This window comes from Cibotium barometz, chromosome 24 (assembly GCF_041138505.1).
Source record: "Cibotium barometz isolate CiBa-2024 chromosome 24, ASM4113850v1, whole genome shotgun sequence".
NCBI classification, from domain to species: Eukaryota; Viridiplantae; Streptophyta; class Polypodiopsida; order Cyatheales; family Cibotiaceae; genus Cibotium; species Cibotium barometz.
The window spans coordinates 21,108,799-21,136,253 of NC_141069.1; the positions used below are offsets into that span (position 1 = coordinate 21,108,799).

The window sequence follows — 27,455 nt, forward strand, 5'->3', positions numbered from 1 at the left end:
CGCAGGTGGCAGGTCAATAATGGGATGTAGTTTGGGGATGTGTTGAGGCTTTAAAAAGTAAAACATTTAGGTGGAGACTAAGGGAGGGTGTTAAGTACCACTTCACCCTCGATATTTACCCTACATTCAAACTTCAAAGTCAACTCAAGTTCTAAGCCTTCATTTATCAAGAGAAGCAACTTAAATCCCAACCATCCAACCCCCTTTGTTCCTTCAAACTCCAACTTGATAGAGGTGGGCAAAACAAGTGTTACAAAACCTCTAGTGCAACACTCGCAATATTAAACGGAGCACAAAGAGCAACCGCGAAAAAATATGTATGCTAGCTCCTCAATTTTAAGGCTGAAAACAATCTCGAAGATCCATGTGCAAATTAGGTCCTGCCAAGCCATTATTAGGAAGTTTGACTGACTCAACAAAGTTAGAGCACAAATCAGTTAGATTTGCAAATATGAGAGTGGTGCTGGAAAATTGTACATAGCTCACTCGCTACTCTTTCATGTTAATGCCAACATTCCAATCCAAAGGCTGATTTTGAGAAAGATCAGTCCTGCAACATTGCTGTTGGAGCTGTAGAGAGATGGTAATTTCTATTGAAGAAGGGTTTTATGATGCTGACATTATAAACCTAAGACTTTTTCGCATGCAGCAAAGGATGTAAAACTCACTGCCATTTGGCCATGAATGGCATAGTGGTGCTCCCTTACACCTACTATACATTTTAGTTGGTTTGCTTTCAAGGGGTGACTTGTTACAAAATTTTCAATGCACAAGCACTTACAGAAACCAGCACAGCCCACAGCCCCGTCACTGGCTTTCCATGATTCATACATATGCATGTGTCATGTAGCATTTCTCACTCCCGTTTCAGATCCCTTTGTTGCAAACACCATGAAGTGTAAAGTGCATGCATGTGTTCCAATCGTCAAACTTAAGCCTTTACCAGCACCCATGAAATGCAACTAGTCCCCTAATGTCATCAAGTCACCAATCACAAGTTACTGCGTAAGCTGCAGTTGATGAGATGGCATTGTACTGTGGCTAGGTGGCTCGACAAACAGGGGCAGATGAGCAAATAGTGCTGTGAAACAGTGGGAGAACAATGGGAGAATCACGTATATTGTGAAATGTTTAGATAGTGTATCTTATCCAGAAACCTTGCATAGTCCAGTAATATGACTTTGCCCCATGAGGGGAGAGAAAACCCCAGCCTAGTAAACAAGGTCGCTCTGCTGCTGTTGTGTGTGGCTCTGCCCGCTTGTCGTGTATCACTGGAGACATAGCTTTTTGCTTCTTCTGTATCTCGTTATCAAGATACAAAGGACAAACTGGCGAACCATAGCCTTTTGCCAAGGCCAAGAAGGCGAACATGTGAAACCCATGCCGAAAGGCTTCCACATGGAAGGCTTTTGGACCATCCTTCACGTTCTTATCGAGATGGCAAACCTCGTGGCATGGTCCTGGGTGCCCACTTTCTTCTCTTCGCGAAGTGTTCCTGCAGGGTGTTCTTCTCCGAATGAAATGAAGCTCCTGTGGCCTGGGAAACAGGTCACCCTTGTAGGCTCTACTCACATCTAGCACGTCTAGAAGAGGGCCGGCAGACTAGCACAGACCTCACATTGAGACTATTCCTTCGCATGCTCTATTCGTTCTTTCTCGGTAGCCATAACTCAAATAATACCTTCTATAAAATTGTGTTGTACACGTAAACCATTAAACCCCAAACACACAAAGAAGGTGTCTTAAATGTATAAATCTTTTATTTAATGTAAGTAGCTTATTTTTTATGGCTCTTGGAAGAAACAGTTTGCTTTAATGACTACCTAAATCCGAACCTTATACACAGATATGACACGCATGCTTCTTGCTCCATGTCAAATACACTCACTCAACTAGCTTCCAAGATGTTTATTGTCTACAAAACAAACTAGCATTGCTAGATTTTGATAACTTCTTGAAGAATCAAAGCACGCGACAGGCTAGCATTGAAGCGAATGCCTAACCAAAGAAGGCGGCTCGTTATGCATAGATGTCGACATTCCAAATGTTGCTGCTGCCCCAATGAGACTAGTGCGTTTTCTGCTTGCTGGAGATCAGCTCTCTATAATTCTTAACTTGTAATTCCCCTGTGAGTGCACTTGACAGCCCCTGTCAGAGCTGTTTCACGGTCTGTTCAAGCCCGCAACATGATCAGAAAAAGTCAAACTCTCCATTTGCCTGTCATAAAATGGCATCAGTTAAGTCTTTTCTCAGAAGTGGTTTATGGTCCCGCACACCAATGGAAAATTCAGGTTATTTCTTAAACTTTACAAAAACCAAAGTGAGATGTTGACTCCATGGGAGTCTACTAACCATCAACTCCATCATGCATAGTATAGACTACCTCTATGACATCCCCACTCACTTCGTCAGCACCCAAGAGGTGCAGGTTCATGCATAAAGATGTCCACCTTAGTGGAGAAATCTTCATAGATGAACCACTGTAATGAATTTCTATCACTCCTCTGAAGGTGAAGGGCAGGCTCAGCCATGATGAAGGCTAGCCCTCCACGCACACGCACGCACGTGCACGCACACACACACACACTCTAGAAATACATACATACACAAACATATAGATGTACACATTGTATACTTACATACATACTCTGTGTGTGCGTGCATGCATGCGTGTGTGCGTACGTATATATACACTCACGCACATGCACCCCGAAAGAAAAAAGGATAAATACCTTGGAAAACAGAAAATCCTTTTTATTCAAGTGCATTATTCCATCCTTCAAAATACACTTCCATTTTCCTTTCACCTTTGTCACCTGCAAATATCCCGAAAAAGAAGGGTGAGAGAGAGAGAGAGAGAGAGAGAGAGAGTTTCAAAGGTGCACACCTTCTCGAATTGGGCAACAACCAGGTTGTTGGTTTTTGATGCTTCATCTCCTTCACTGAAATCATCAACATCATCATCGTCGTCATCTTCGTTCAAAGGCGGTTCGGAACCGTCTGAGTCGGCTCCCTCTCCCTTCACGGGCTTTATTTCCCCATCAGGTGCATCTACCCAATCCAAGGGAACAAAAGGAAAATAGATAAAATGTGTTGACTTGGTTTTGAAAACAGGCACAACTTGGACTAGCTATATGCAAGGCTGGCCATATTAGATGCATGAAACGATACCTTCTTCACCAGGCAAGTTGTAATCTTCTTCCGCAACATGCTTCATCCATGATAAGAACCATGAATCAGAGGAAAAACGAAGACAAAATGGTTTGATTAATAAAACAAGTGACTATACACGTAGCACTCACATCATCGTAGTCGTCATCGGTGCCATCAAGCTGTGCATATCTTCTCTCCGGAGTTCTCTTAATTAAGAAATAAATGGACCAAATTAGACTCCACATGCATCTTAAGGATTCATTGAGAATGTTTGAAATTCCACTGCATAAAACAACTGGAAAAACTCTGTACCAGGGACCACGGGGGAGTGATGTCACCACCTCGTTGCAGGAAGGGCCCTAAAAAGCCTCTCTTCTGCTTGTTTAAAGAATCATGCGTACAGTCCTGCACCCAACAGAAATACAGCATTGTTCACGTCATGTAGGAAATGGAGTGGCATATGAAACTGAAAAAAAACACCTTCGCAGTGAGTAGAATTAGCTGCAACAGGTAGGTCGCATACCTTTGTCTCAGGTAGCTCATGCAAGGAATACCCGAATCCTTTTTTTTTAATGGTCTTATAAGTCAAATTAAAAATGTATTGCTTGAACCTACCTTTCATTATTGGAGCATTTGAGAAGTGGCTTGGAGCAGATGCGGCAGTGTCCAGCTGCCTTCTTACCTTATTGGAGCCTCCTCACTCAGAGGGACTCCGATGTAGTTCAGGCCCAGTGTGGCTTTCCTACCCGCCTCCAATGTAGTCTCCATCTGAGAACAGACAACCATGAAAGAAGCCTCCCCTCTTTTTGTTGCCTTGGATCATTACCTCTTGAGAGGGTTTGTAGTCAGATCTTGAGCGGCCCCTCTATTTGTTACGTTGTATCATTACCTCTTGAGAGGGGCTCTGTAGTCAGATCTTGAGCAGATGTCCTTTTCCCTTCTTTTTTAAGCGGGTTTTTTTAAATTGGGGAGGGGGACTAGCTTTTCAAAGAAAGAAAAAAAAAACAAGTTTGAATTTAAAATTACAACACTACGTTTGGGTCCATAGTTTGAACCCCATCTTCAAGTCATGAGCTTGACCAGTTGGCCATTTACTCCACCCTACAATTGATCTCTCTCCACATCCATCAAACGATCACAATGAAGGCATTTCTTTACCTACCCCATATCTCAGAACCTCTGCCCGCTAACTCCCATATTATGCCCACCATTCCACCCACTGCTATCTAAGTCAAGGGCACAATGGGACACCAAGCGAGTGCTCCTGGCCGGGGCACTGGACGAGAGCAGGTCAGGGACCATTATGACTCCACTGGTGCTTGTCTGCATTTAGTGTCCTCATTTTATATAATGCTGCCAAATTAGAGTCCAAAAATAATGAATGAGTATAGATTTGTACCATAAAAGCCGATGTTCTGAATCCTGGTTGTCTGGATTCATTATGACTAAAATTGCCTTGCTCCTCTGGAGTACTCAATAAAGGAGCGGATCCAGTTGAAGTGTGTCCATGTCCGGGAGTATTCACAGTTTCCAATTGCATCTGCAATACACACAATGATCCCAAGAAGGTCACACTTGCACAAAATTCAAAATATTTCCAGATGAATCAAAGATAAATGTACCTTATGATTTTGATTTGATTACCAAAAGGATTATTACCTGCAAATCATGGGAATCGGGCGCTTCCGCTGAGTTCAGATTCAGGTCAGGAGGGGCAGGGGCAGGGGCAGGCCGTTTGTAGTCGGCTGGGAGAACATTTGCATTCTTCAGCTTCATCGCCCATAGCTGATCAAACATACAAGAATGGTGAGTAAAGAAAGAACAACACATAGGGTCCTTCACACAGCATAGTCCAAACCCAGCCACATCCAGACCTCCGCACTATAGTTTAATTTTTACTCAACCAGATCAGTCATGGATTGAAAATTCTACAACCTCCTAAACATACTTTACAGCCTACATAAAAACTTCAGACTTACACTTCGCACACCGACCAGCAATGCACAATTATTGATTTATGTCCGCTGCTTATGAAACCAGCCTCAGACAAGAGGGCAGACAGGCCCCTTTCTTTAAGTCTTGTCCATGGACTCATTTGAAGGGCCCCATATTTCCCGACATATTCCTATGACCTCCACAAGGCATGGTTCAAAGACTGCCAAGATCTAAACCTAAACAACATAACTCCAATTCAGCAGCATCCCATCTGCATCTAGACCTCCATGACAGTTCCTTGCTTCTGGTCTGTGATATGCAGCAGAAGTCTTTGTATTGGTTGATCCTGTCACACAAATGCTCACACCGTCTTCTGTATCCTGAGTTTCGTGAGTTTAGCAATCCATTTCATTACTTCAAACTTTAAAGAGATGAGAGAGAGAGATATGAGAACTGTACACCAGATTGGGTCCCGAATTACCCACTGAAGGGCCCCCTATCCCGATAACGAGATAGTATTTGCTTTATTACTTTAGAGAGAATGACTGTAGACTGTAGATAAGCCAAACGCAAGATCTCGGAGGATCGGAGAGCGGCTGATCTGTACACTGCTGTAGAAACACCTCAATGACTTGATCTCGAGCCTATGCACTCTTCCCAAGGGCATGAGGAAGGGCTGCACACCTGAGGCTCAAAGAAGAAGAAGGTGGACTGTTCTACACTATGTTAGAATGCTGAAAGTGGATGATGCACAGAATGCTGGACACCGATGCAAACAACAGTTTCAGGGCTGGAATCTGCTGTGGACAGAAACGCTGAGCTGTAGAGAGGCTGTGGACTGAAACGCATGAGCAAACAGATGACTGCAGGGCTGCTGTACGGCTGGAACAGAAACGCAGCACTGCTGCTGTACGGCTGTGCAAAAACGCAGGTCTATGCAGGCTGATTCTGGCGTTGAACTGAGGGTGAAGGAAGGGTATGCTGAATCTGGGCCTGAATTGAGTGCTGAATTCAGGGCTGAATGCAAGCACCTAGGGCTGAATGAAGCTAGGGTTTCTCAAGGGCTGGAGAAGCAAGCTTATGGGCTTTAGGGTTGGATTAGTCTTGGGCTAAAAGCAAGAAAGAGGAGAGCTCTTAGCACAATGAAGACTGAATGAGGAAAAGAGGCTCTAGGCAAGCCTATTTATACTAACTGGAGGTTGGTCGTTTAATAAAGTTAATATTTATAAATGCCCAATAATGCAAATAATGCTAAATAAATACTAATAAATATGGAAAAAATACCAGATAAATCCCAGTAAATTCCCTAAGGCTTTGGGGATGTTCTTAATGATGCACAGGCATATGAATGCATATTATGCAGGATGCAGAGTGCTTTCTGATGCAAACCCTAAGGCTTCTACTGACTCTACATGCATGAATGATTCTCTCCAAGTGGGTTAAGGGACTTGACTGACTGACTGGCCCACTAAGGCTGAGGAATGACCTACGTAGCTCGTGCCTGACTTATCCTGGACTGAGGATGTACAATGGGGTCACGGCGTACGACAAATATCATCCTATTGGGTTCTAAAACTGTACAACTGCTGCACTTCTGATGATGAGCCATCTTGTCACCATGCACTGAGTGCAGAGTGCATGTGACATTCCCTCCTGATTAGCTTGGCGGCAGGTTCATGGCTTCCAAGTAGTCTGCCAATAACTGGGGGTACTCCTGGAAGAACTTCTCGTCGAGCCATACGGCTTCGTGGGTGCCTCGATCTCGAAATTTCGTATAGAACTGACGAATCCGTCGACCGGAACCATGCTTCCATCGATGAAGAAGGATCTGCTCAGGCTCAATCACTTCTGCCTCGTCTACCACGTCTGGCTGCTGTTCATCTGAAACATCAAACACTTCTGGACCAACATATGGTTTTAGCCAAGAAACATGGAAAACATCATGCATTGTCCAACTGGCAGGCAACTTTAACTTCATTGAGACATCATTTATCTTCTTAACTATTGGAAAAGGGCCAAAACTACGGAATGAAAGCTTGGGACAACGTTTGCCCACTTGTTTCAATCTCTGCTTTATGATACACAAATAGACCCAATCCCCTTCCTTGAAGTGGACATCTCGTCTAGATTTATTTGCCTGTCTGCTATATGCTTCCTGAGCTTTGGTCAAGCGGTCTTTGACTGACTCAATAATCTCGGAAAATGCTTCCGTGGTTTTATTAGCCTCTAAAGATGGAGACACCATTCTCGTCAAAAGAGAAGAAAAACGGCGACCAAAGGCTGCTTCATATGGAATCCGTCCGACACTGGATGAATGAGTGTCCTTCAAGATAGCTTGGACCAACGGAAGATAGTGCTCCCATTTGGACTGCTGGTCATGACAGTATGACTTGAGGACATCAAAGACCAACTGATTATAAATTTCTGTCTGGCCATCTGTCTGGGGATGGAATGCACTAGACAACTGCAACTTAGTTCCAAAGTTTTCAAATAATGCCCTCCAGAAATGCGAGGTAAACTTGGAATCTCTATTTGATGTTATGGTGCTAGGCAAACCACAAATTGGATACCAATGCTTGAGAAACAGACGTGCTACGTCCTCGGCTGTGGCCGTATGCTTGCATGGGATGAGCATGCAGAACTTACTAAAGCGATCCACAATGGTAAAACACTGAGTGTTACGGGATCCAGTGGATGCTGGTAGAGGCCCTACAAAGTCCATAGATATGTCGATAAAAGGTCCGTCAGGGATAGGCAAAGGTTGAAGTAAACCTGCCTTCTTTGTATGGGGAACCTTGACTTTTTGACAAATCTTACAGGCTTGTACATGTGCATAGACATCACGCCTCATCTTTGGCCAATAAAAGGACCGTTCTAATTTCTCGAGGGTACTGTTGATACCCCTATGTCCTCCAACTAAGGAGTCATGGGCATCGTGGAGAAGAGCAGAACGCTTTTCCCGAGTAACACAGAGACGGTTCTTGTAGAACAACCAACCGTTCTGTACTGAATAGTGGCCAGGCTCAGAAGTGAGGGCCAAACTATACTGAGTACCAAACTTAGGGGAGTCGACATATTGGTCTTTCATACTATCCAAGTCCTTCCCCGTGATTTCGAGAATGGTAGCTTCTTGGATTGCCTGGATGCTGGACTTTCGACTGAGAGCATTTGCTACTGGGTTATGCTTACCAGGGATGTATTCAATCATACCTCCAAACTGTTGGAAGATCTGACTCCACCTGGCCTGTCGATCACTCCACTGGGCACTTGCATAGTCTGAAGCCACTTAAGTGCTTGGTGGTCTGTTTTCACTGTGAAGGCCTGTCCATAAAGAAAAGGCTTCCAATGTTTGAGCGCTGTGATCACACCCAAAAGCTCTTTGTCATATACCGAATAATTCTTTTCGGCGACATCCAACTTTCTGCTGTAATATGCCACGGGTCTATTGTCCTGTTGGAGGACTACACCTATGGCTACATTGCTGGCATCGGTGATGACCTCGAAAGGTTCGTCCCATGATGCTAACTTTAATACAGGTGCTTCTGAGGCAGCTTTTTGGAGTGCACGGAATGCATCAAGTGCCTTACCTGTAACTGAGACTTTCTGCTTGCGAGTCTTCACCCCCTTGAGCAAGTCGGTAAGAGGTGCTGCAAGGTTAGAAAACTGATAGACATGTGTGCTATAGGCCTAACAAAGACCTACGAATGAATGGATTTCTTGGGCGGTCTTAGGAATATCCCAATCTAAGATCTCCTGAACCTTTGATGGGTCCAGTCTAATCCCATCGGAACCGATGATGTAGCCCAAATACTGAACTTCCTTAACACCAAAGATAGACTTTTTGGCATTTATGTAGAGCTGATTGTCTCGCAAAAGTTGCAAGACTTTCTCCACATCTTTCTCATGCTGCTCCGCAGTGGCTGAGAAGACTAGTATGTCATCAAGGAATATGAAAACACACTTCCCAATGTGGACTGCGAAAATCCTAGACATCATCTTATTGAACGTTGCTGGTGCATTTGTAAGCCCAAAAGGCATGACTACGAACTCGTAGTGACCATGCTCTGTCCTGAAAGCTGTTTTTGGAATGTCAGCTTCAAAAATACGGACCTGAAGGTAACCACTCTTGAGGTCGATCTTAGTGAAAAACTTAGCACCGTCTAAACGCTCCAAAATGTACTCTATCCTGGGCATAGGAAACTTATTCTTGATAGTGAGTTTGTTTAATGCCCTGTAGTCTACACAAAGGCGTGCAGACTTGTCCTTCTTTTGGACAAATAGGATAGGTGCAGCAAATGGGGAGGAAGAAGGCCGAATGAATCCGGCTCGGAGAAGCTCAGATAACTGCTTTTCCAACTCGCCCTCTAAAGTCTTGGAAAGAGGATAGGGAAACCTGCTAGGAGGATCTGATCCGGGGACCAAATCAATGTGATGGTCCTCAAGGCGAGAGGGTGGGAGACTGGGTGGGAGATCGTCCCTAAGAATAATGTCCTGGTGTCTGGATAGGAGGTCTGCTAACTGAGGGACTGAAGATGTAAGGGATGCTACTAATGAGGGAGGGGCTGTTTGAGCACGAACATAAAGAAGTGCTCCTTCTGCTCCCTTGCGGATAGCTCGTCTGGCCTGGAGATGTGAAATCAATGGAATGCCAAGAATGCTTCTATCCCCCCGAATCATGACAGGCTCAGGAAAACCTTTACAAATAGTAAAAGTGTCCTGCCCCCAATTGGGAATAGGCTCATACTGACGGAACCACTGAATTCCTAAGATCATGTCACACCCGGCTGTGGCAACTGTGGCAGAAGGAGCTTTGGCAGCTTGTGCCGCTTGCCATTTGTGGCAATCCTTCTTACCATGCCCTATAATATGACAGAAGAAACATCTATTTTCTGCCTGGTACTTCTTTTGCTCCTCTGGAGGAAGATAACCTCCAGTAATGCCTCCTTTAGCCTTTTCATCAGGGGTTTTCTTAGGTTCTTTATCCTTCTTACCCCCTGAACTGGAGCTATTACTGTTGTCCTTCTTAGCATCTTTAGAAGATGCATTACCTTTCCCTGTCTGTGCAACTGATTGCTGCTGCTGGAGTTTTGGTACTGGACTGAGATGTCTGCTTGGGCTTGCCCCCGTTGAGCTTCATTTCTTCGTTCTGAGCGAGAGTCAGAGCCCGGTCATATGTACTTGGTTCAAAGTTACGAACTGTGAACCGAATGTTGGAGTCCAATCCACGAATGAATTGCTCCATCTTGGCCTGCTCAGATAACCCTAACTGGTGTGCTAAAGTAATAACCTTACCGGAAAACTCAAGCACTGGGGAACCGTTCTGTCTGAGTCCATAGAACTCGTCTTTCAGACCGGTCATGTACTGGGGCGGGAGAAATCTGGTCTTCAGGTCATGGACAAAGATGTCCCCGTCAAAGGCTGTGACACCTGTGGCCTGGTCAGTATGAATACTAGACCAATGCTGCCACCAAGTGACTGCCTCACCAGTGAGATGGGGAGCCGCTAAGTGGACTTTGTCTTGAGGGTCTGTGATCCTAGCTAATGGAAAATGAGCATTAAACTGATGAACAAATTGATTAATTGAAGAATGATCACACTTACCATCTTGCTGAAATTCGGTTGACTACGAATGATGGTGGTTGATGCTGCTGCGGGATGCTGGCTGGTGACACCTATGACTGAGGAGACTGAGGAGAGCTGCTGATACCTCAAGTGTATGGCCTTCTTTTCCCGTTGGTGTTCGAGTAACATACGTTCTCCATCAAGCTCACATTGGTGTTCCCGAGCGGCGAGGTCAACCTGACGCCGGTCTTCGTCGATCCTGCGTTGGGCTTCCTCATAGTCCCGTCTTTCTTCTTTTTCTCTTCTCCTTCGGGCCTCGTCCTCTCTCCTTTGTTGTTCCATCTGAAAGAAGAGGGAGGTGCTGCTGGAGGTGTAGAAGGACGTGCTGCTGGCTGCTGCCTCCAAGAGTTGGAGACGCTCCATGAGAAGCTGGTTCTGAGCTCTAAGAAGAGCTATGGTGTCTGCTGTAGGCGGAAGAACAAGGTCTCCTTCGGGGGAGACGTCTTCCGGCTTATGAGTACTCTCTCCTGTAGACATGATGCTGAAGTCGGTGGTCGTGCCGGAACGCAATCTAACCATCCGAGGATGCCCCCACGCTAGGATACGGTGTGTGTGGACTATCTGAATCTGATACCAATGTGATATGCAACGGAAGTCTTTGTATTGGTTGATCCTGTCACACAAATGCTCACACCGTCTTCTGTATCCTGAGTTTCGTGAGTTTAGCAATCCATTTCATTACTTCAAACTTTAAAGAGATGGGAGAGAGAGATATGAGAACTGTACACCAGATTGGGTCCCGAATTACCCACTGAAGGGCCCCCTATCCCGATAACGAGATAGTATTTGCTTTATTACTTTAGAGAGAATGACTGTAGACTATAGATAAGCCAAACGCAAGATCTCGGAGGATCGGAGAACGGATGATCTGTACACTGCTGTAGAAACACCTCAATGACTTGATCTCGAGCCTATGCACTCTTCCCAAGGGCATGAGGAAGGGCTGCACACCTGAGGCTCAAAGAAGAAGAAGGTGGACTGTTCTACACTATGTTAGAATGCTGAAAAGACATATGAATGATGTGTTACCTTCACCATATGACTGCTGAATGTGTGGATGATGCACAGAATGCTGGACACTGATGCAAACAACAGTTTCAGGGCTGGAAACTGCTGTAGACTGTTGCTTCAAGGCTGGAATCTGCTGTGGACAGAAACGCTGAGCTGTAGAGAGGCTGTGGACTGAAACGCATGAGCAAACAGATGACTGCAGGGCTGCTGTACGGCTGGAACAGAAACGCAGCACTGCTGCTGTACGGCTGTGCAAAAACGCAGGTCTATGCAGGCTGATTCTGGCGTTGAACTGAGGGTGAAGGGTATGCTGAATCTGGGCCTAAACTGAGTGCTGAATTCAGGGTTGAATGAAGCTAGGGTTTCTCAAGGGCTGGAGAAGCAAGCTTATGGGCTCTAGGGTTGGATTAGTCTTGGGCTGAAAGCAAGAAAGAGGAGAGCTCTTAGCACAATGAAGACTGAATGAGGAAAAGAGGCTCTAGGCAAGCCTATTTATACTAACTGGAGGTTGGTCATTTAATAAAGTTAATATTTATAAATGCCCAATAATGCAAATAATGCTAAATAAATACTAATAAATATGGAAAAAATACCAGATAAATCCCAGTAAATTCCCTAAGGCTTTGGGGATGTTCTAAATGATGCACAGGCATATGAATGCATATTATGCAGGATGCAGAGTGCTTTCTGATGCAAACCCTAAGGTTTCTACTGACTCTACATGCATGAATGATTCTCTCCAAGTGGGTTAAGGGACTTGACTGACTGACTGGCCCACTAAGGCTGAGGAATGACCTACGTAGCTCGTGCCTGACTTATCCTCGACTGAGGATGTACAATGGGGTCACGGCGTACGACAAATATCATCCTATTGGGTTCTAAAACTGTACAACTGCTGCACTTCTGATGATGAGCCATCTTGTCACCATGCACTGAGTGCAGAGTGCATGTGACATGGTCGATATCAAGGTATCCCGCCTCCAACCATATGCTGCAGCCACTAGAGAACCTCCATACTTGTCAGGAGGACAAGGACTTACCCACACCACCTCTGGCTTTACAGGTTGGACAGGTATGAGAGATCAGCACATAATGCTTGTTCAGACTGCCACACGTGCTATGAGTGATGCCATGGAGCTATGGCAATTCTTGCTTTGATCACTTGAATTTTGGCAGTTTATTGCGCCTTAAAAGGCAAGAGATGGTGTCATAGTTGCCAAAGCTTGAGGCCCCTGTCAAACTTGTATGTGAGGGGTGCATTCTAAGGACATTTTGTTTCCTCTTCCGCCTGGAACGACTCTATAGGAAGCATTGAAGAAATAAAAATGTTTCAAAAAATATTAAGGGGAAAGTGTTGAGAAAGCCTAAAGAAGAACACAACCCACAGACTACAAGCATATTGTTACCAATTGGACATTAATCCCCGTGGTCCATATCTATGAGAGATGCTCAGAGAGTTTTGATGGCTATCCATGCTTGGGTTCACACCCATGGATTGGCTTGACTCCCCCACTGGGGTCAATACCCATGGAGAGGCACAAAGGGATCAATACCATCAAAACTGGTGGAGAGGCACATTAGGGTCAATACCCACGCTTGAGTTCAGATTACTCGAATCGAAGGTTGGAAGACGGGAGATTGTCCAGTCAACAACGCAGTAGCATTAAACATGTTTGCCTCTAAATGACTTGCACACATGAACTTGATTCCGGTGACCATTTGCTTTGTTTCGACAAACATCCTCCACACCCTCTAGGGACATTGGGAATTCTTGCACAGTGACTTAGAGCTTATGGAGCAATTGTGCACTGTCACCATTTGGCCACCCAAATGGTTCTCTCCAGTTTCTTGTGCCCGTGTGTGGCCAGTTTGTGGATTCGATGTGTTCGGAATGCCACTTTCTTGGGCCTGTTACTAGCCAATTTGTGGATTCAAGTGTAGTTTCTTGCGCATGTTTATGGCCAATGTGTGGATCCGAGTGCTCGGAATCCCAGTTCCGCGCTTTCTGATGTGCTAGGTGTGTGCCTAGAAATGCCACTGCTATACTTGTAGCATGCAATAGGTTGATCGTCATAACGTGCAACAAAGCCTTCTTTATACCTGAGTTTATGCAATTCCGCTTTTGAGAGAGAGGGGAGAGAGAGAGAGAGAGAGAGAGAGAGAGAGAGATAGTCGACACAATATTGGGTCCCAATTACCCACCACTAAAGGGCCCCGCCCTGCAAGCACGAGTATTTGCTTATATTTCTTTGGGGAACTTTGTACAATGAGTATGAATGATGACTGAGGACTGCCAAACGCAAGGACGAAGTAGACCGTACACAAGCTGAACCAGATGCTGTCCAAGCTCCTTTGAATAGCTCTTCAATGATCACTATTCAAGCCCAAAATTGAGAGATGCACATATGCTAGTTGAATGCCAAAGGATGCTCTTCATGGAGGCCTTGGGACTGTAACACAATCAAGTGTTGAATGCTGAGTGTATGTGCAAGAAGCCAAAGGCTTTAGGCACATAGAACTGCTTGAGAACTGCTGAATACTGCTTGGATGAATGATGACTTATGCTGAATACTAAGCGCTTGCTTATATATGATATGGGGCTGCTGGTCAGCCAGTAGGAGCGCTGTCGGCCTGTTTTATATGAACAAAAAATGTTAATGTTAGCATTAAATGCTGCGCAAGTTGATGTTGCTGACCGACTGCTATACTCCACGACTTGTTGCCATAGCCTTACTTGATGCTGGCCAAATGCAACATGGAGCTTTCCCATGCTGTCGGTTGGTACTCTATGTGCTATCCAGGTCTGTAAACAGCCCTAACAGGCTGTTGAATGGTCCTATGGTCATGGGCTGGCCCATAGGCATCTAACCGATACATGCTTGCTAATGCGATTTCTAAAGCGATGGTTGATTTCTACAGCGATGGTTGACTTCTACATGCATCTATCTGATGAATTCTCCAAGTGGACAAGAGGACTGACACATGCAGACTCTCTGTGGCTAGGAGATTGACCTACGTAGCGCATGCCTGACATGTCCCGGATGGGGGCTCACAAAATGAGATCAGGGCATACGACAAATATTCCTAAAAAATCCTACTGTATAAATGTTGCACTGATGTAGAGCCAATGTGTCACACAACACTCTAGTCCAGGGTGCATGTGACAATATTTGTTCCATATCTGGGAGATTCGCTCATAACAAAGTGCACACGCACACATGTTTGCATGCTTGAAACTATTTTTGCGTGAACTGTTTTTTTTTTTGTTTTGCCTACTATGAATGTCTAGTTCACAAGCCTAGGACGCCTACCCGTAAATCGTGCGATTGCCTTGTATTCTAACATGTTTTGTGGCCTGTGAACAGGTGGTAAGTGCACTCAAAAACTCTTGTATTAGTTATTAAAATGCTTTGTAATGTTTATACCCTTCGCAAGTTCACATTCATTTAAAATGGGTGGACTTGGGGCTCAACTTGGTGGGCACTCGATTTGGACACCCTAGTGACCATTGTGTGGGATGCGCACCCCATAAGTGAGGCGTGACCACCCAAGTGGCCATTAGTTGCTATGGGCAGCTCAAATCTCATGCATGACTTATTTTCACCACTCTCTAAGCAAATCGTCTCTTACCTACACACCTAGCTCTCCATCGTTTATGCTCTTTGTGTGCTACACGTAGGCATATGCTCACATCATCTCCAAAATCTCTATCAGTCAAATACTCATTTTCGAAACAAGCAGGGATTTCCATTTGTACATCCGTGATGGCAAAATTAGTGGCTCGAGGCATGCGGCTCAAAGCATCTGCAACCACATTCTGAAGACCAAGAACATACTGGTTGATCATGTAATGCACAACAAGGCCTTTTTTATTTTTATGTCGTGAGATCTTTAGCATCCAATTCATAGAGTAGAGTAGAGTAGAGTAGAGAGAGAGAGAGAGAGAGAGAGAGAGAGAGAGAGAGAGGAGAATAGAAGAGAAGTAGACATAGTATTGGGTACCAATTTACACACTGAAAGCGCCCCCCCACCCCCCCCCTCCGCAAGTAGGAGTATTTGCTTATATTACTTCTTAGGAGAACTGTTGTACAATGCTTGAGAACAAGCGATATGACTGCCCAACGCAAGGATGAGCAAGACCGTACGTCGGCTGCATATCCACCAATCCAAGGGCTCTGCAAAAGACTCTTCGAGGCCACTTATGCAAGTCCAAATAGCTATAAGACTGCACATATGATGGCTGAGAATGGAACAGGAGCTTCAATATTAGCCTCAAGAGAGTAGGATGTTGGATGTTGATTTGTTGACTGAGAACTGCTTGCTGTCTATTGAATTCTGGAATGATTTGTGCTGAATTTATGCGATTGCTTATATATTATGCTGGGCCGCTGGTCGGACAATACAAAGGCTGTCGGCGAGTTCATGTCAACACAAAAATGCCATTAAATGCTGTGCAGCCAGCATTTATGCTGCGCACAGTCTTGCTGCCCAAATATGTTTGGCTGACTGCTCTATTGTCCTTGCAAGGCTGCTGTTGTCCCCCATGGCTGCCCCTTATGCTGGCCAACAGGAACATAGTGCCCCTTTTTGCTGTCGGCTGCCTCAAATAGAGGGTCAGGGCTGTAAACAGCCCTTGACCACGCTGCTGACAGGTCCACCAGCCATGGACTAGCATTTGGCTAGCCCATGGACATGCCTACCTTACATATATGCTGCTACATGCTTTCTAATGCAACCTACTGCTAAGGCTGACTACTACATGCACCTATCTGATGAATTCTCCAAGTGGGTTAAGAGGACTGACTCCAGACTCACCTCTATGGCTTCGAGACTGACCTATGTAGCTCGTGCCTGACTCTGGGCTCACAATGGGGTCATAGCATACGACAAATATTCCTATAAAAAGGTATTACTTTTGTACAAATGTTACACTGATGATGATGCCACAGTGTAAGGTGCACGTGACATTCCCTCCTGCTTAGCTTGGCGGCATGTTCAAGGCTTCCAAGTAACTAAAGTTCGGAGAGGTTCATATGACGGTGGTGGTAAGGGCTGTCACATGCGGAAGCTCTTGGGTCTTCTTTCAGCCCTAAACACCATCCTGGAACAACCTGATGCAAAACGCAAGCAAAAGAGATGGAGAGAAGAGAGAGAAATAGCTGAGTTTCAGTATATTCAGAGTATACAAAAAGGTGTACATCATGACAAGCCTTTGGCTGCCCCTCGACCCTACTCCCTAAAGGAGTGGGTGCCTACACGATGGTCAATCAGTGCCTTATATAGGGCTTGGAACACCTCATGGACTGGCCGACCTGCTGTCACCTAGGTCCATGGACAAATACAGCCAACAGAAGCATATCTTATCTATAAGTTGGCCGACAGCTTCCTAAGTCCTCAAGAAGGTATTCCCTGCCCACACATGTTGCACCACCTCCTACATCTGGTTCAAAACTGGTTCTTTATCTGTTGCCCTTCCAAGATCAGCCCTGGGAATGAGCTTGCACATGACATCCCCCCTGCTAAACTTGATGATGACAGGATTCCATCTTCTGTTTTTTGGATGATTGTTATATCCCTTTGTCTTTTCCCTTGATTCCCAAACCTGTCATCCTCCATGGACAAATAATCCATTCTTGCTGCAGCCGACAAATGCATATCTTATCTATGTGTTGGCCGACAACCTCCTGAGTCCTCCACACGGTATTCCCTGCCCACACAAGCTGCATCAACTCCCATATCTAGTTCAAAACTGGTTCTTTATTTGTTGTCCTTCCAAGATCAGCCCTGGGAATGAGCATGCACATGACATCCCCCCTGCTAAACTTGATGAGACAAGATTCCAACTTCTGTTCTTGGATGACTGTCATCATCTCTTTGTCTTTTCCCTAGATTCCCAAACCTATCATACTTCCCTTTCTGGCAACCTTTTAATTGAAACCCTACCCAGTCTCCAAATCCAACTCCCAAATGTGATGAAGATCTATGCATATGTTCCATCCTGTCTCCTATCCCTTCATGCCCTTCCCCTGAACACTTTCTATGGTCTTGCGTTCCTGAGTATTCAGTCTCGCACTCTCACTCCACCCCTTGGAGAATCATCCTCCCTTGGGACCATTTCCAGAAAGCCTTTCGTGGTATGCTCCAAGTGGCACCCAACTCACAAGACTGCCATTCCCCTTGGGTCTTATGGAACACCACCAACTAACCTCCTGGGAACTTCTTCCATGTCTTGTGTTACTCTCCTTGGACTATGCACCTTCATCTGGGACTGAATCAGTGTTTAGCCTTGTTGACCCTCATACTGATACAATGTTCCCTCGTCACCACACCACCAAAAGATCAAGACGCGGGTGATGGTTTCATCAATGCACGATGCAGTAAGGGTGGGTTGGACATGGCCAAGAACAATATCTCAAAACCAGCCCGAAGCTCTGATACCACTGTCAGATGCGGAACCTCCGCCAGTCTTCTTTTAGCCCTAAACACCATCCTTGAAGAACTTGATGCAAAATGCAAGCAAAAGAGATGGAGAGAAGAGAGACAGATAGTTGAGTTTCAAGATATTCATAGTATACAAAAAGGTGTACATCATGGCAAGCTTTTGGCTGCCCCTCACGAGGTGGTAAACACCTAGTCTAACTCTAGTCTATTGACCCTACTCCCTAAGGGAGTGTGCCTACACAATGGTCAATTGGTGCCTTAAATAGGCCTTGGAACACCTCATGGACTGGCCGACTTGCTCGGCTAGGTCCATGGACAAATAAGGTATTTAGAGCCAAGTTGGAGAGGAATGCCAAAATCTGTGCCATCGTCTACTGATGCTGGATTTGCATAGCCTCCCAATTGAGTCTTTGGTGAAACTCTTGGTCGGCGGCTTCTCAACGATGCTGGTCTTCCTCATACTTGTGTGTGGCCACCTTATCCCTTTGTTCCTCTGCACATCTCTGTTTTACATTATTTCTTTTCTTCTTCAGCTTTTCTTCTTGCTTCTTCACATCTTTCGTCGTCATTTCTTCTTTGTTCCTCCAGACCGAAGAATAGAGGCCCTCTTTGGGCTTCTCTTTTTCGGCGGCAAGCAGCATCTTCAATGAATTGATTTGCTCCATCGTTGTTCTCAAGAGCTCTTCTGTGCTTGGCGGAAGTGTATTTTCTTTTGGTGTGTCACTTTGGAAGCTTTGTGACTCCATAACTTCCTACTAGCTTTCTTCTTGATGTGATGTCTCTCTTGACATGGTGGAGGCTGTTAGACTATGCAGCGAAGATGAAGACAAAATTTGAGAACACAAGAGTAAGTGCACTGCAGAAAAAATACAGCAATAGAGAAGGAGAGAGAGAGAGGCGTGTAACTCATATATACACAAGAAAATCCCGAATACCTAATACAACAAGTGTGGGAGCAAGGGGCCATATAAAATGGCCCTATGGTCTAGTCGGCCAGCAGTAGGGACAGCCAACAACAACAAAGACAACACCCGGCCTGCTGAACCCAGTCGGCCAGCTTCAGTGAGTCGGCCCTCACACGTGTGAAGTCGGCCAGCAGCAGAGAGAAGCAGGGTGCAACAAAACCAGTCGGCCATCACCTGGATTACTCCAGGAACCACAAGACAGCCTCCCACATCTAGTAAAAATAGGGGAAAAATATGGAGGGTGAGGAAAAATGAGAACACCTAAATCGAGCGGGCACACCAACAACAGAGGCCCTAGTGTAAATATACAGGCAGGAGATGCCTGCTAACAGAGGCCCACTGGGTGTTTTTTCCGGACCGTAGTATTACCATCCACCGGATGCTCTCACTTCTTTAGGTAGCCGAGTCGGGTCACCAACCTGATTCTCTGATACCAATGTTACATGCACTAAGGTTGGTCGTGGTAACGTACAACAGGGCCTTCTTTATAACTCTATGTGGTGAGAGCTTTAGCATTCAATTCACAGAGTAGAGAGAGAAAAGAGAATAGAAGAGAAGTAGACAACATAGTAACGTACAACAGGGCCTTCTTTATAACTCTATGTGGTGAGAGCTTTAGCATTCAATTCACAGAGTAGAGAGAGAAAAGAGAATAGAAGAGAAGTAGACAACATAGTATTGGGTCCCAATTTACCCATTGAAGGCCCCCCTACACGCAGGAGTATTTGCTTGTATTAATTCTTTGGAGAACTGTTGTAAAATGCTTGAGAACAAGCAATATGACTGCCAACACAAGGACGGGGAAGACAGTACCTTAGCTGAGTATCCACCAATCCTGAAGGGAGCTAAAGAAGCTCAGCTGAAACAGTTAGGGTTTCATGTGGGAGACACACACAGAGAAGAAGGGAGAGAGAGAGAGAGAGAGAGAGAGAGAGAGAGAGAGAGAGACATGTGGGGATAAGTCAACTCACAAAGTATGAGTGTGTGACTCCCCTATCACACATGTATATTTGCTCTAGTACACAGTGTGCACTTAGTACATTAAAAGTACTAAGTGTACTTTGTACTATAAAACTTATGGGCTTGTACACACTATAAGAGTGGGCATAATGCCTTTACCCCAACAACCTCCCACTTAAAGGCAATGTGCCCTTAAGTGAAGGAAAAGAAAAAATCAGCATGTACATGATAATATACAAGGCCATATCAAGGCTGAAACTGGCCTCATCCAATGCCCATCAAGTGTTTGCAATGAGCAAACCGCTCTGGAGGCAAACTCTTTGTCAACACATCAGCCGGGTTGTCATCCGTATGAATCTTGACAAGTTGAATCAACTTGTTCTCTATCACCTCTCTGATGAAGTGATACTTCACATCCACATGCTTCGTCTTTGCATGAAAGACACGGTTCTTTGCCAACTAGATGGCACTCTGACTATCACAATGCAACAATGGAGTATCCCCTGTATAACCCAAATCAACCACTAACCGAGATGGCCATAATGCCTCCTTGCAAGCCTCTATGGCTGCAATATACTCGGCCTCTGTAGTAGATAAGGCAGTGCACTTCTGCATCCTGGATATCCATGACACAGCACCTCCTGTGAATGTAAACACATAACCGGTAGTAGACTTCCGGTTATCTGGATGACCGGCATAATCCGAATCCGTGTAACCATGCACTAATGCATCCTGTTTGCCAAAGCAGATGCACATATCCTGTGTGCCCTTCAGGTATCTCATGACACCTTTCATTGCTTCCCAATGCTTCTTGCCAGGGTTGGCCATGTATCTAGTAACCACTCCCACTGCAAATGCAATGTCCGGCCTGGTAGCAACCATGGCATACATGAGACTGCCACAAGCTGAAGCATACGGAATCTTGGCCATATCAGCCCTGTCACTATCCGACTAGTCCATAGCACTGAGTTTCACATATGGAGGCAAAGGAGTACTAGTCTTCTTCCCCCCTTCCATATTGAACCTTTGCAAAACTTTGCCAATGTATTCCTTCTGAGACAAATACAACACATGCTGATTTCTGTCCCGAAGTATCCGCATACCCAAAATGTGATTTGCATCACCCAAATCCTTCATGCAGCGAACCAAGGAGATCGTGGACACGTGGCTACATAAGTGGCAAGTTCACTTTCAGTTTCATCCATATGATGATGGAAAGAAGATACAGTTAGCAGCAGGTTTCCTGTCCGGCAAAGCTTTGCTTTGGTGGAAGGAACTGAACCCAAAGCCAACGACTTGGGCACAATTCGAAGACATTTTCAAGAAAGAATTCCTCAAGAAAGAGGATGATTACGATGTTGTTGCCCGGTTTTCAGCTTTGACCATGACCTTGCAGCCCCTCACTTATGAGGTCTACCTCCAAAAGTTTCGTGACTTGCAGATGAAGGCTACAAAGATGGATCCCACTACTCTTTTGGGGTTTTTCGTAGCTGGTTTACTCGACTCGTACCGTTTACAGGTTAAAAATAATAAATGTAAAACTTTGGACGAGGCCATTCATTCAGCTCGTATCTATGATGATACGATGGTCTCTTCCAAATCAAAACCCGTTACCGAGCAGGGGAACAAGCATAAAAGAAAGTTCTCCGCACCTATGGCTAACACGAATGAAGGCAAGTCTTCGGACCAACCTTCGAAGAATACAAGTTCGACACCAGCAAAGAAGAAACGACTCCTTAGGGCTTTGAAGCTCAAGAAGGAAGGACGTTGTTTTATCTGCGAAGAAAAAGGACACATGCGTAATGAGTGCCCGAAGCAAAAGGGTACCAAGTCAAACGCAGGACCCAAGCCAAAGATAGCTAACCAGTTGTCTTTGACAGGTACGTCAATTACTGTACTTTCTCGCCCTAGTACTTGTTCTGATTGTCTATTCAATTCTAAGGTATTTGGCATGCATGATCTTCTCCGAGTTTATGGAGAAGTGAATGGCCATAAAATTCACATTCTTTTAGACCCTGGCAGTTCGCATAACTTTGTTAACTACAAACTTGTGCAGAAATTGAGTCTTGACACGACACTCAGCGACCATACCTATGAGGTACGTCTACCTGCGGGCAGACAAGTTTGGGATCGCAAGGTGGAGATGCTTCCAATCCAGATTCAGGACTACAAAGATACTCTGGAATGCTATGTCATGCATCTGGAAAATGTAGACTTGTTATTAGGGATTGAGTGGTTTAAGACTCTTGATGTCCAGATAGATTGGTCTAGTCATATTTTTTCTTTTCAGCATAGGGACACCAAGTATAGTATTTTAGGTGATTGTATCCATCCCTCTCAGGGACCTCTTGTAAATACAATTGATTTTGGAAATATAATGAATTCTTCTTTGTACACCGCTTTCCATTGTGTATTGATTCCACTTTCTTCTTTTCTCATCCCTTCATTGGATGTGAATGAATTAAGTGTGTTTGAAAGCAAAGAATTACAGAAGATACTTGATTCGTTTCAAGATGTATTTCCTAAGGAATTGCCATCGGGTTTACCACCTGAACGGGCAGTAGATCATCGTATTGACTTGATCCCTGGTGCTCATCCTGTGAGTATTCCACCTTATAGGATGAGCCAAGCTGAGGAAGATGAGTTGGCTAAACAACTCGAAGATTATCTGAGGATGGGCCAGATCCGTCCAAGTAAATCACCTTGGGGTGCACCTGTGTTGCTTAGGAGAAAGAAGGACAATACTTGGAGAATGTGTATAGATTACAAAAGATTGAACAAGCTAACAATTAAGAACCGTTATCCTCTCCCTAGATCAGATGACCTAATTGACCGGTTAGCAGGAGCGAAATATTTCACGAAGATAGATTTGCGTACTGGCTACCACCAGATACGTATTCATGAAAGGCATGTCGAAAGAACCGCCTTTCGGACTAGGTATGGCCATTACGAGTTTCTTGTATTACCTTTTGGGTTAACCAATGCTCCAGCCACTTTCCAGCAAATGATGAACAATCTTTTTCATGAACATTTGGGGAAATTTGTGGTGGTGTTCCTCGATGATATTTTGATATATAGCCGTACTCTTGAGGATCATGTCAGACACCTCACGATTGTCTTATCTATTTTAAGACAGAATCGACTATATGCTAAATTCAGTAAATGTGAGTTCTTTATGACCGACATCATTTACTTGGGACACAAGATCACTAGAGACGGATTGAGCATTGACTATGACCGAGTTCAGAAGGTTTTGGACTAGCCTATACCACGAACAGTGAAACAACTTCGTTCTTTTCTCGGTTTTGTTGTTTTTTCTTAGGAAATCTGTACGGGAGTACTCTCAGCTCACACTACCGATGACCGACTTATTGAAAGGTCGTGGACGTAAGTCCAATCAGCCTATCACTTGGAATAACGATTTGGATATGGCCTTCAGACTTTTGAAAGATAAAGTCAAGGAAGCACCTATCTTAGCATTGCCTGATCCTAGTCGGCCTTATGTTCTTGAAACTGATGCCAGTGACTGCTATCGGGGCTGCTTTATTTCAAGATGGTAGACCGGTTGCTTTTGAAAGTAAAAAGCTAGACGACACTCAATCTCGTTGGCCAACCCTTGAGAAGGAGCTTTATGCTGTGATTCATGCTCTCAAGGTTTGGAGACATTATTTATATGGCTCCAAGTTTGTGGTATTGACTGATCATCAGTCAATCAAGTATGTGTGTGATGCGGATGATTTGAGAGGAAGGAAAGCTCGTTGGGCAGAGTTAATGCAAGATTTTGATTTTGAGATCCGTTATCGGAAAGGGTCCATGAATAATATTGCAGATGCGCTTAGTCGGATTAGAGAGGTGAATACTTTGTCGTTCATCGAGATTTCTACTGACTTATTTCAGTCATTGAGAGGGCTTTGCAGGACTGATAGTTATTTTGGTCCATTTTGGCAGAAGATCCAGGACGGGAGCTAATTGATTGACCAAGACTCGGTGACTGAGCAGTCTACTATTCAGGCTGCAGGAGGTCAGTGGATGATTCGGAATGGTTTACTATTCCGTAATGACAAAATTTGTGTACCACAGATCCCGGACATTAGGTCCAAGATTCTGAGGGAGTGTCACGACGCCCCTTCTGCTGGACACCCTGGGGTACACAGGACACTATCATTAGTGAAACACACTTTTTATTGGCCGAAGATGAAAGGGTATATAGAAGATTATGTTCTCAAGTGTCAGATTTGTCAGGCAAATAAAGCTGAACGCTTTAGACAGGCTGGGTTGTTGCATCCTTTGCAAATCCCAGGTAATAAGTGGGAAAGTATTTCCATGGATTTTATTACCGGATTGCCAAGAACACATCAAGGCCACGATTCTATTTGGGTTGTGGTAGATCGCCTGACAAAGATGGCTAGATTTTTACCGACCCAGAAGACTATTACAGCTACGCAATTAGCTCGGCAGTTTATCGAGCAATTGTTTAGACTCTACGGGTTACCGCAGGACATAGTCAGTGATAGGGACTCAAGTTTACGAGTGACTTTTGGAAACTTGTTTTCGAGAAGTTGGAAACAACTTTGAATTTGAGTTCCTCAGATCATCCTCAATCTGATGGCCAGACTGAAAGAGTGAATCAGATTTTGGAGGATATGCTTCGAGCATATGTATCCAAAAGACAAAGTTCATGGGAGGATTATCTTCCTATGTTAGAATTTGCATATAACAGTACTAAGCATACGAGTACAAGGTTTAGTTCTTTCATGCTTATGTACGGTTTTCAACCAAGATCACCTGTTACAATAGGATTCTCAGGACTTCAGCATGATGCAGCACGTAATTTTTTGCAAGATATGCAGGAAATGTTACAAGTTGCGAAGGAATCTATTAGAAGTGCTCAAGACCGAGACAGGTTTTATTCTAATAGACATCGTTCACCTAGAGAGTTCTCTGAAGGAACGATGGTGTATTTGCGAGTTCCGAAAGATTCCGAGACTTTACGGACAGGTAGATCTCCGAAATTATCCCCTAGATATTGTGGACCATTTCGTGTTACACGACGGATTGGTTCAGTTGCATATGAATTGGATTTGCCTTCTCATGTGAAAGTTCATCCTGTATTTCATGTCAGTAGACTTAAGGAAGTACTGGGTGGAGCAAATCAGTTAGTTACTCCTCAAGAAATTATAGATGTCCAGGACATGACATTTGTTCCGTACGAACCTGAAAAGATTCTTGGCTTTCGTGAACGAAGATTGCGTCATACGCTTATCACGGAATACAAGATCAAGTGGAAGGATCGTGTTGAGGAGGACGCTACATGGGAGACATTGACTTCTCTTCAGAGAGATTACCCTGGCTTTTTAGTGAGCTCAGGAGTGAGCTCTTAGAGGAAGGGGAGTATGTCATGTGCACAGTGGGTATCTACCGTGTGCTATACGCATGCAAGACTAGTTTCGAGGCTTGGGGAAGCTTGAAACTAGGCAGGCTGATTGACGAGCTGAGTTAGGGATATACTAACGGGCGGGCACCCAAGTATGGACGGGCGGGCAACCAAGTGTGGACGCCCGATGACCGGCCAAGAGCCTATAAAAGGGTGGCCAAGGTTAGTTATTGTGCTATAGAGAGTCTCGCGAGTTTGTGAGAGCTCTATGGTCTTGGAGCCTGGATCTAGTGCAGACGTGCACCTGCTTTATGCAGCCGAGGCTGGCAGCAGTCTCGAGGCCCGCGAGGGCAGCTTCGTGGCGGTATGGGACGTCGCGAGGAGGAGATTGGTCGGTACGTCATCCTAGTTAGCTCAGCTCGTGGCTCGGTGGGGACAGCCAAGATTGTGGGCTTGCCCACGGCTGTCATGGTTGGGAGGTGAGTCAGGCCTGCACCCCCTTGCTTGTTTGTTTGTTCGTTTATTTGCAGGATTCGAGTTTCGAACCAAGATCGATCACGAGGGGATCCGTGGGGATTTGACATCTCCTCTAACTGTGGGATATCCATAGGGATATCTTCTGCCATCTCTGGCTGTCCGTTTGGACCATTTTCAGCACCATTTAAGGGCTGGTTTTGTTGCTGTAATGGCTGATTTACAGCCCTTGGTTGTTGTCCATGATGTCCATCATAATCAAAGATGACTCTGTCAGGCTCCTTATACATGCATGTTTCATCAAAAATGACATCATTGCTACGTATAATCTTTCTATTCACTGGATCCCAAAGTCTATACCCCATTTCACCTCTGTCACCATATCCTAGGAATATGCATTTGTGAGACTTAGGATCAAGTTTGGTGCGTATTTCCCTGCGTATGTGCACGTACGCAACGCAACCAAACACTCTCAAGTGCTTGTAGGACGGAGCCTTCCCTGTCCATACTTCCTCTGGCACTTTCCCACCAAGCCTCGTGTTAGGTGACCTGTTTATAAGATGAACGGCTGTCATAACAGCTTCGGCCCAAAAACCATGAGGTAACGCAGCATGTGACAACATAGAACGGACCTTCTCCTGAATGGTCCTGTTCATCCTCTCTGCTGTCCCGTTTTGTGGAGGATCATAAGGAGCAGAGAGCTCCCTCTTGATGCCTTTAGCATCACAAAAGTCCTGAAACTGTTTGGACATATACTCTCCACCATTGTCGGAACGCAAAGCCTTTAGTGTTTTGCCAGTTTGATTCTCAACATGAGCAACAAACTTCTCAAACACTGAGAATGTATCACTCTTCAAACGAAGAGGATAAACCCACACCTTGCGTGTGGCATCATCAATAAAAGACACAAAATATTTTGTCAAGTGTCTGACACAGACAACATGATGGTGGATCTTGCTAGCTCATCCATATCTTCCCATTCTTCAGCAGTAAGAGAAGCGGGCATTACACCCCTTTCTTTGATGGGCTTGTGCTGCTTCTTCTGGAGCAACACATTATAGCACTGGGTTTGCCAAATGTCATAATTACGTGAGCCTTCAAGCTTCTTGATGTGAAGCAATGAAGAGCTCTCACCTGTGGTTGCCATAGCAATATGCAACCTTTGACACAGTCAATGCCTGACTCCCTGCAAGATGTGCAAACACTGCACCAAAAGCACACAAAGTGCTCACAGTTGTTCTCCCAAAGTTTATCTCCCACTGCGAAAGCACGAATGCAACTCTCCTCCCACTGAATGTGATAAAATCATATTTAGACTTCATTATAAGGCCTATAGGACTTGACTACAAGATGCCTATGACTGAGAGGGCATAGGGTGTCTATTGAAATGTACTTATCAAATAAATAATGAGGACAAGGCCCATGATGGAGGGTCCACAGGGTGTCTAATTAAATAGACTTGTTAAGTAGAGCATGATGGTAAGGATTATGATTGAGGGACCATAGGATGTCTATCCAAA

The 27,455-nt window shown here is 44.8% G+C and overlaps 1 protein-coding gene across 1 annotated transcript in view; it reads right to left on the minus strand.

The window, feature by feature from the left end:
* Window positions 1–1,736: 1,736 nt before the first annotated feature.
* Window positions 1,737–27,455, minus strand: part of LOC147625016 (uncharacterized) — a 34,691-nt gene continuing 8,972 nt past the window's right edge. Inside the window, exons 2-9 of the mRNA XM_086818237.1 lie at window positions 4,813–4,938; window positions 4,553–4,693; window positions 3,466–3,558; window positions 3,303–3,359; window positions 3,172–3,211; window positions 2,888–3,051; window positions 2,733–2,816; window positions 1,737–2,217 (exon numbers count right to left, since the gene is read on the minus strand). Coding sequence (XP_086674363.1) covers window positions 2,191–2,217; window positions 2,733–2,816; window positions 2,888–3,051; window positions 3,172–3,211; window positions 3,303–3,359; window positions 3,466–3,558; window positions 4,553–4,693; window positions 4,813–4,938 — 732 coding nt within the window. The 3' untranslated portion in view covers window positions 1,737–2,190. The remainder of the gene's footprint in view (window positions 2,218–2,732; window positions 2,817–2,887; window positions 3,052–3,171; window positions 3,212–3,302; window positions 3,360–3,465; window positions 3,559–4,552; window positions 4,694–4,812; window positions 4,939–27,455) is intronic.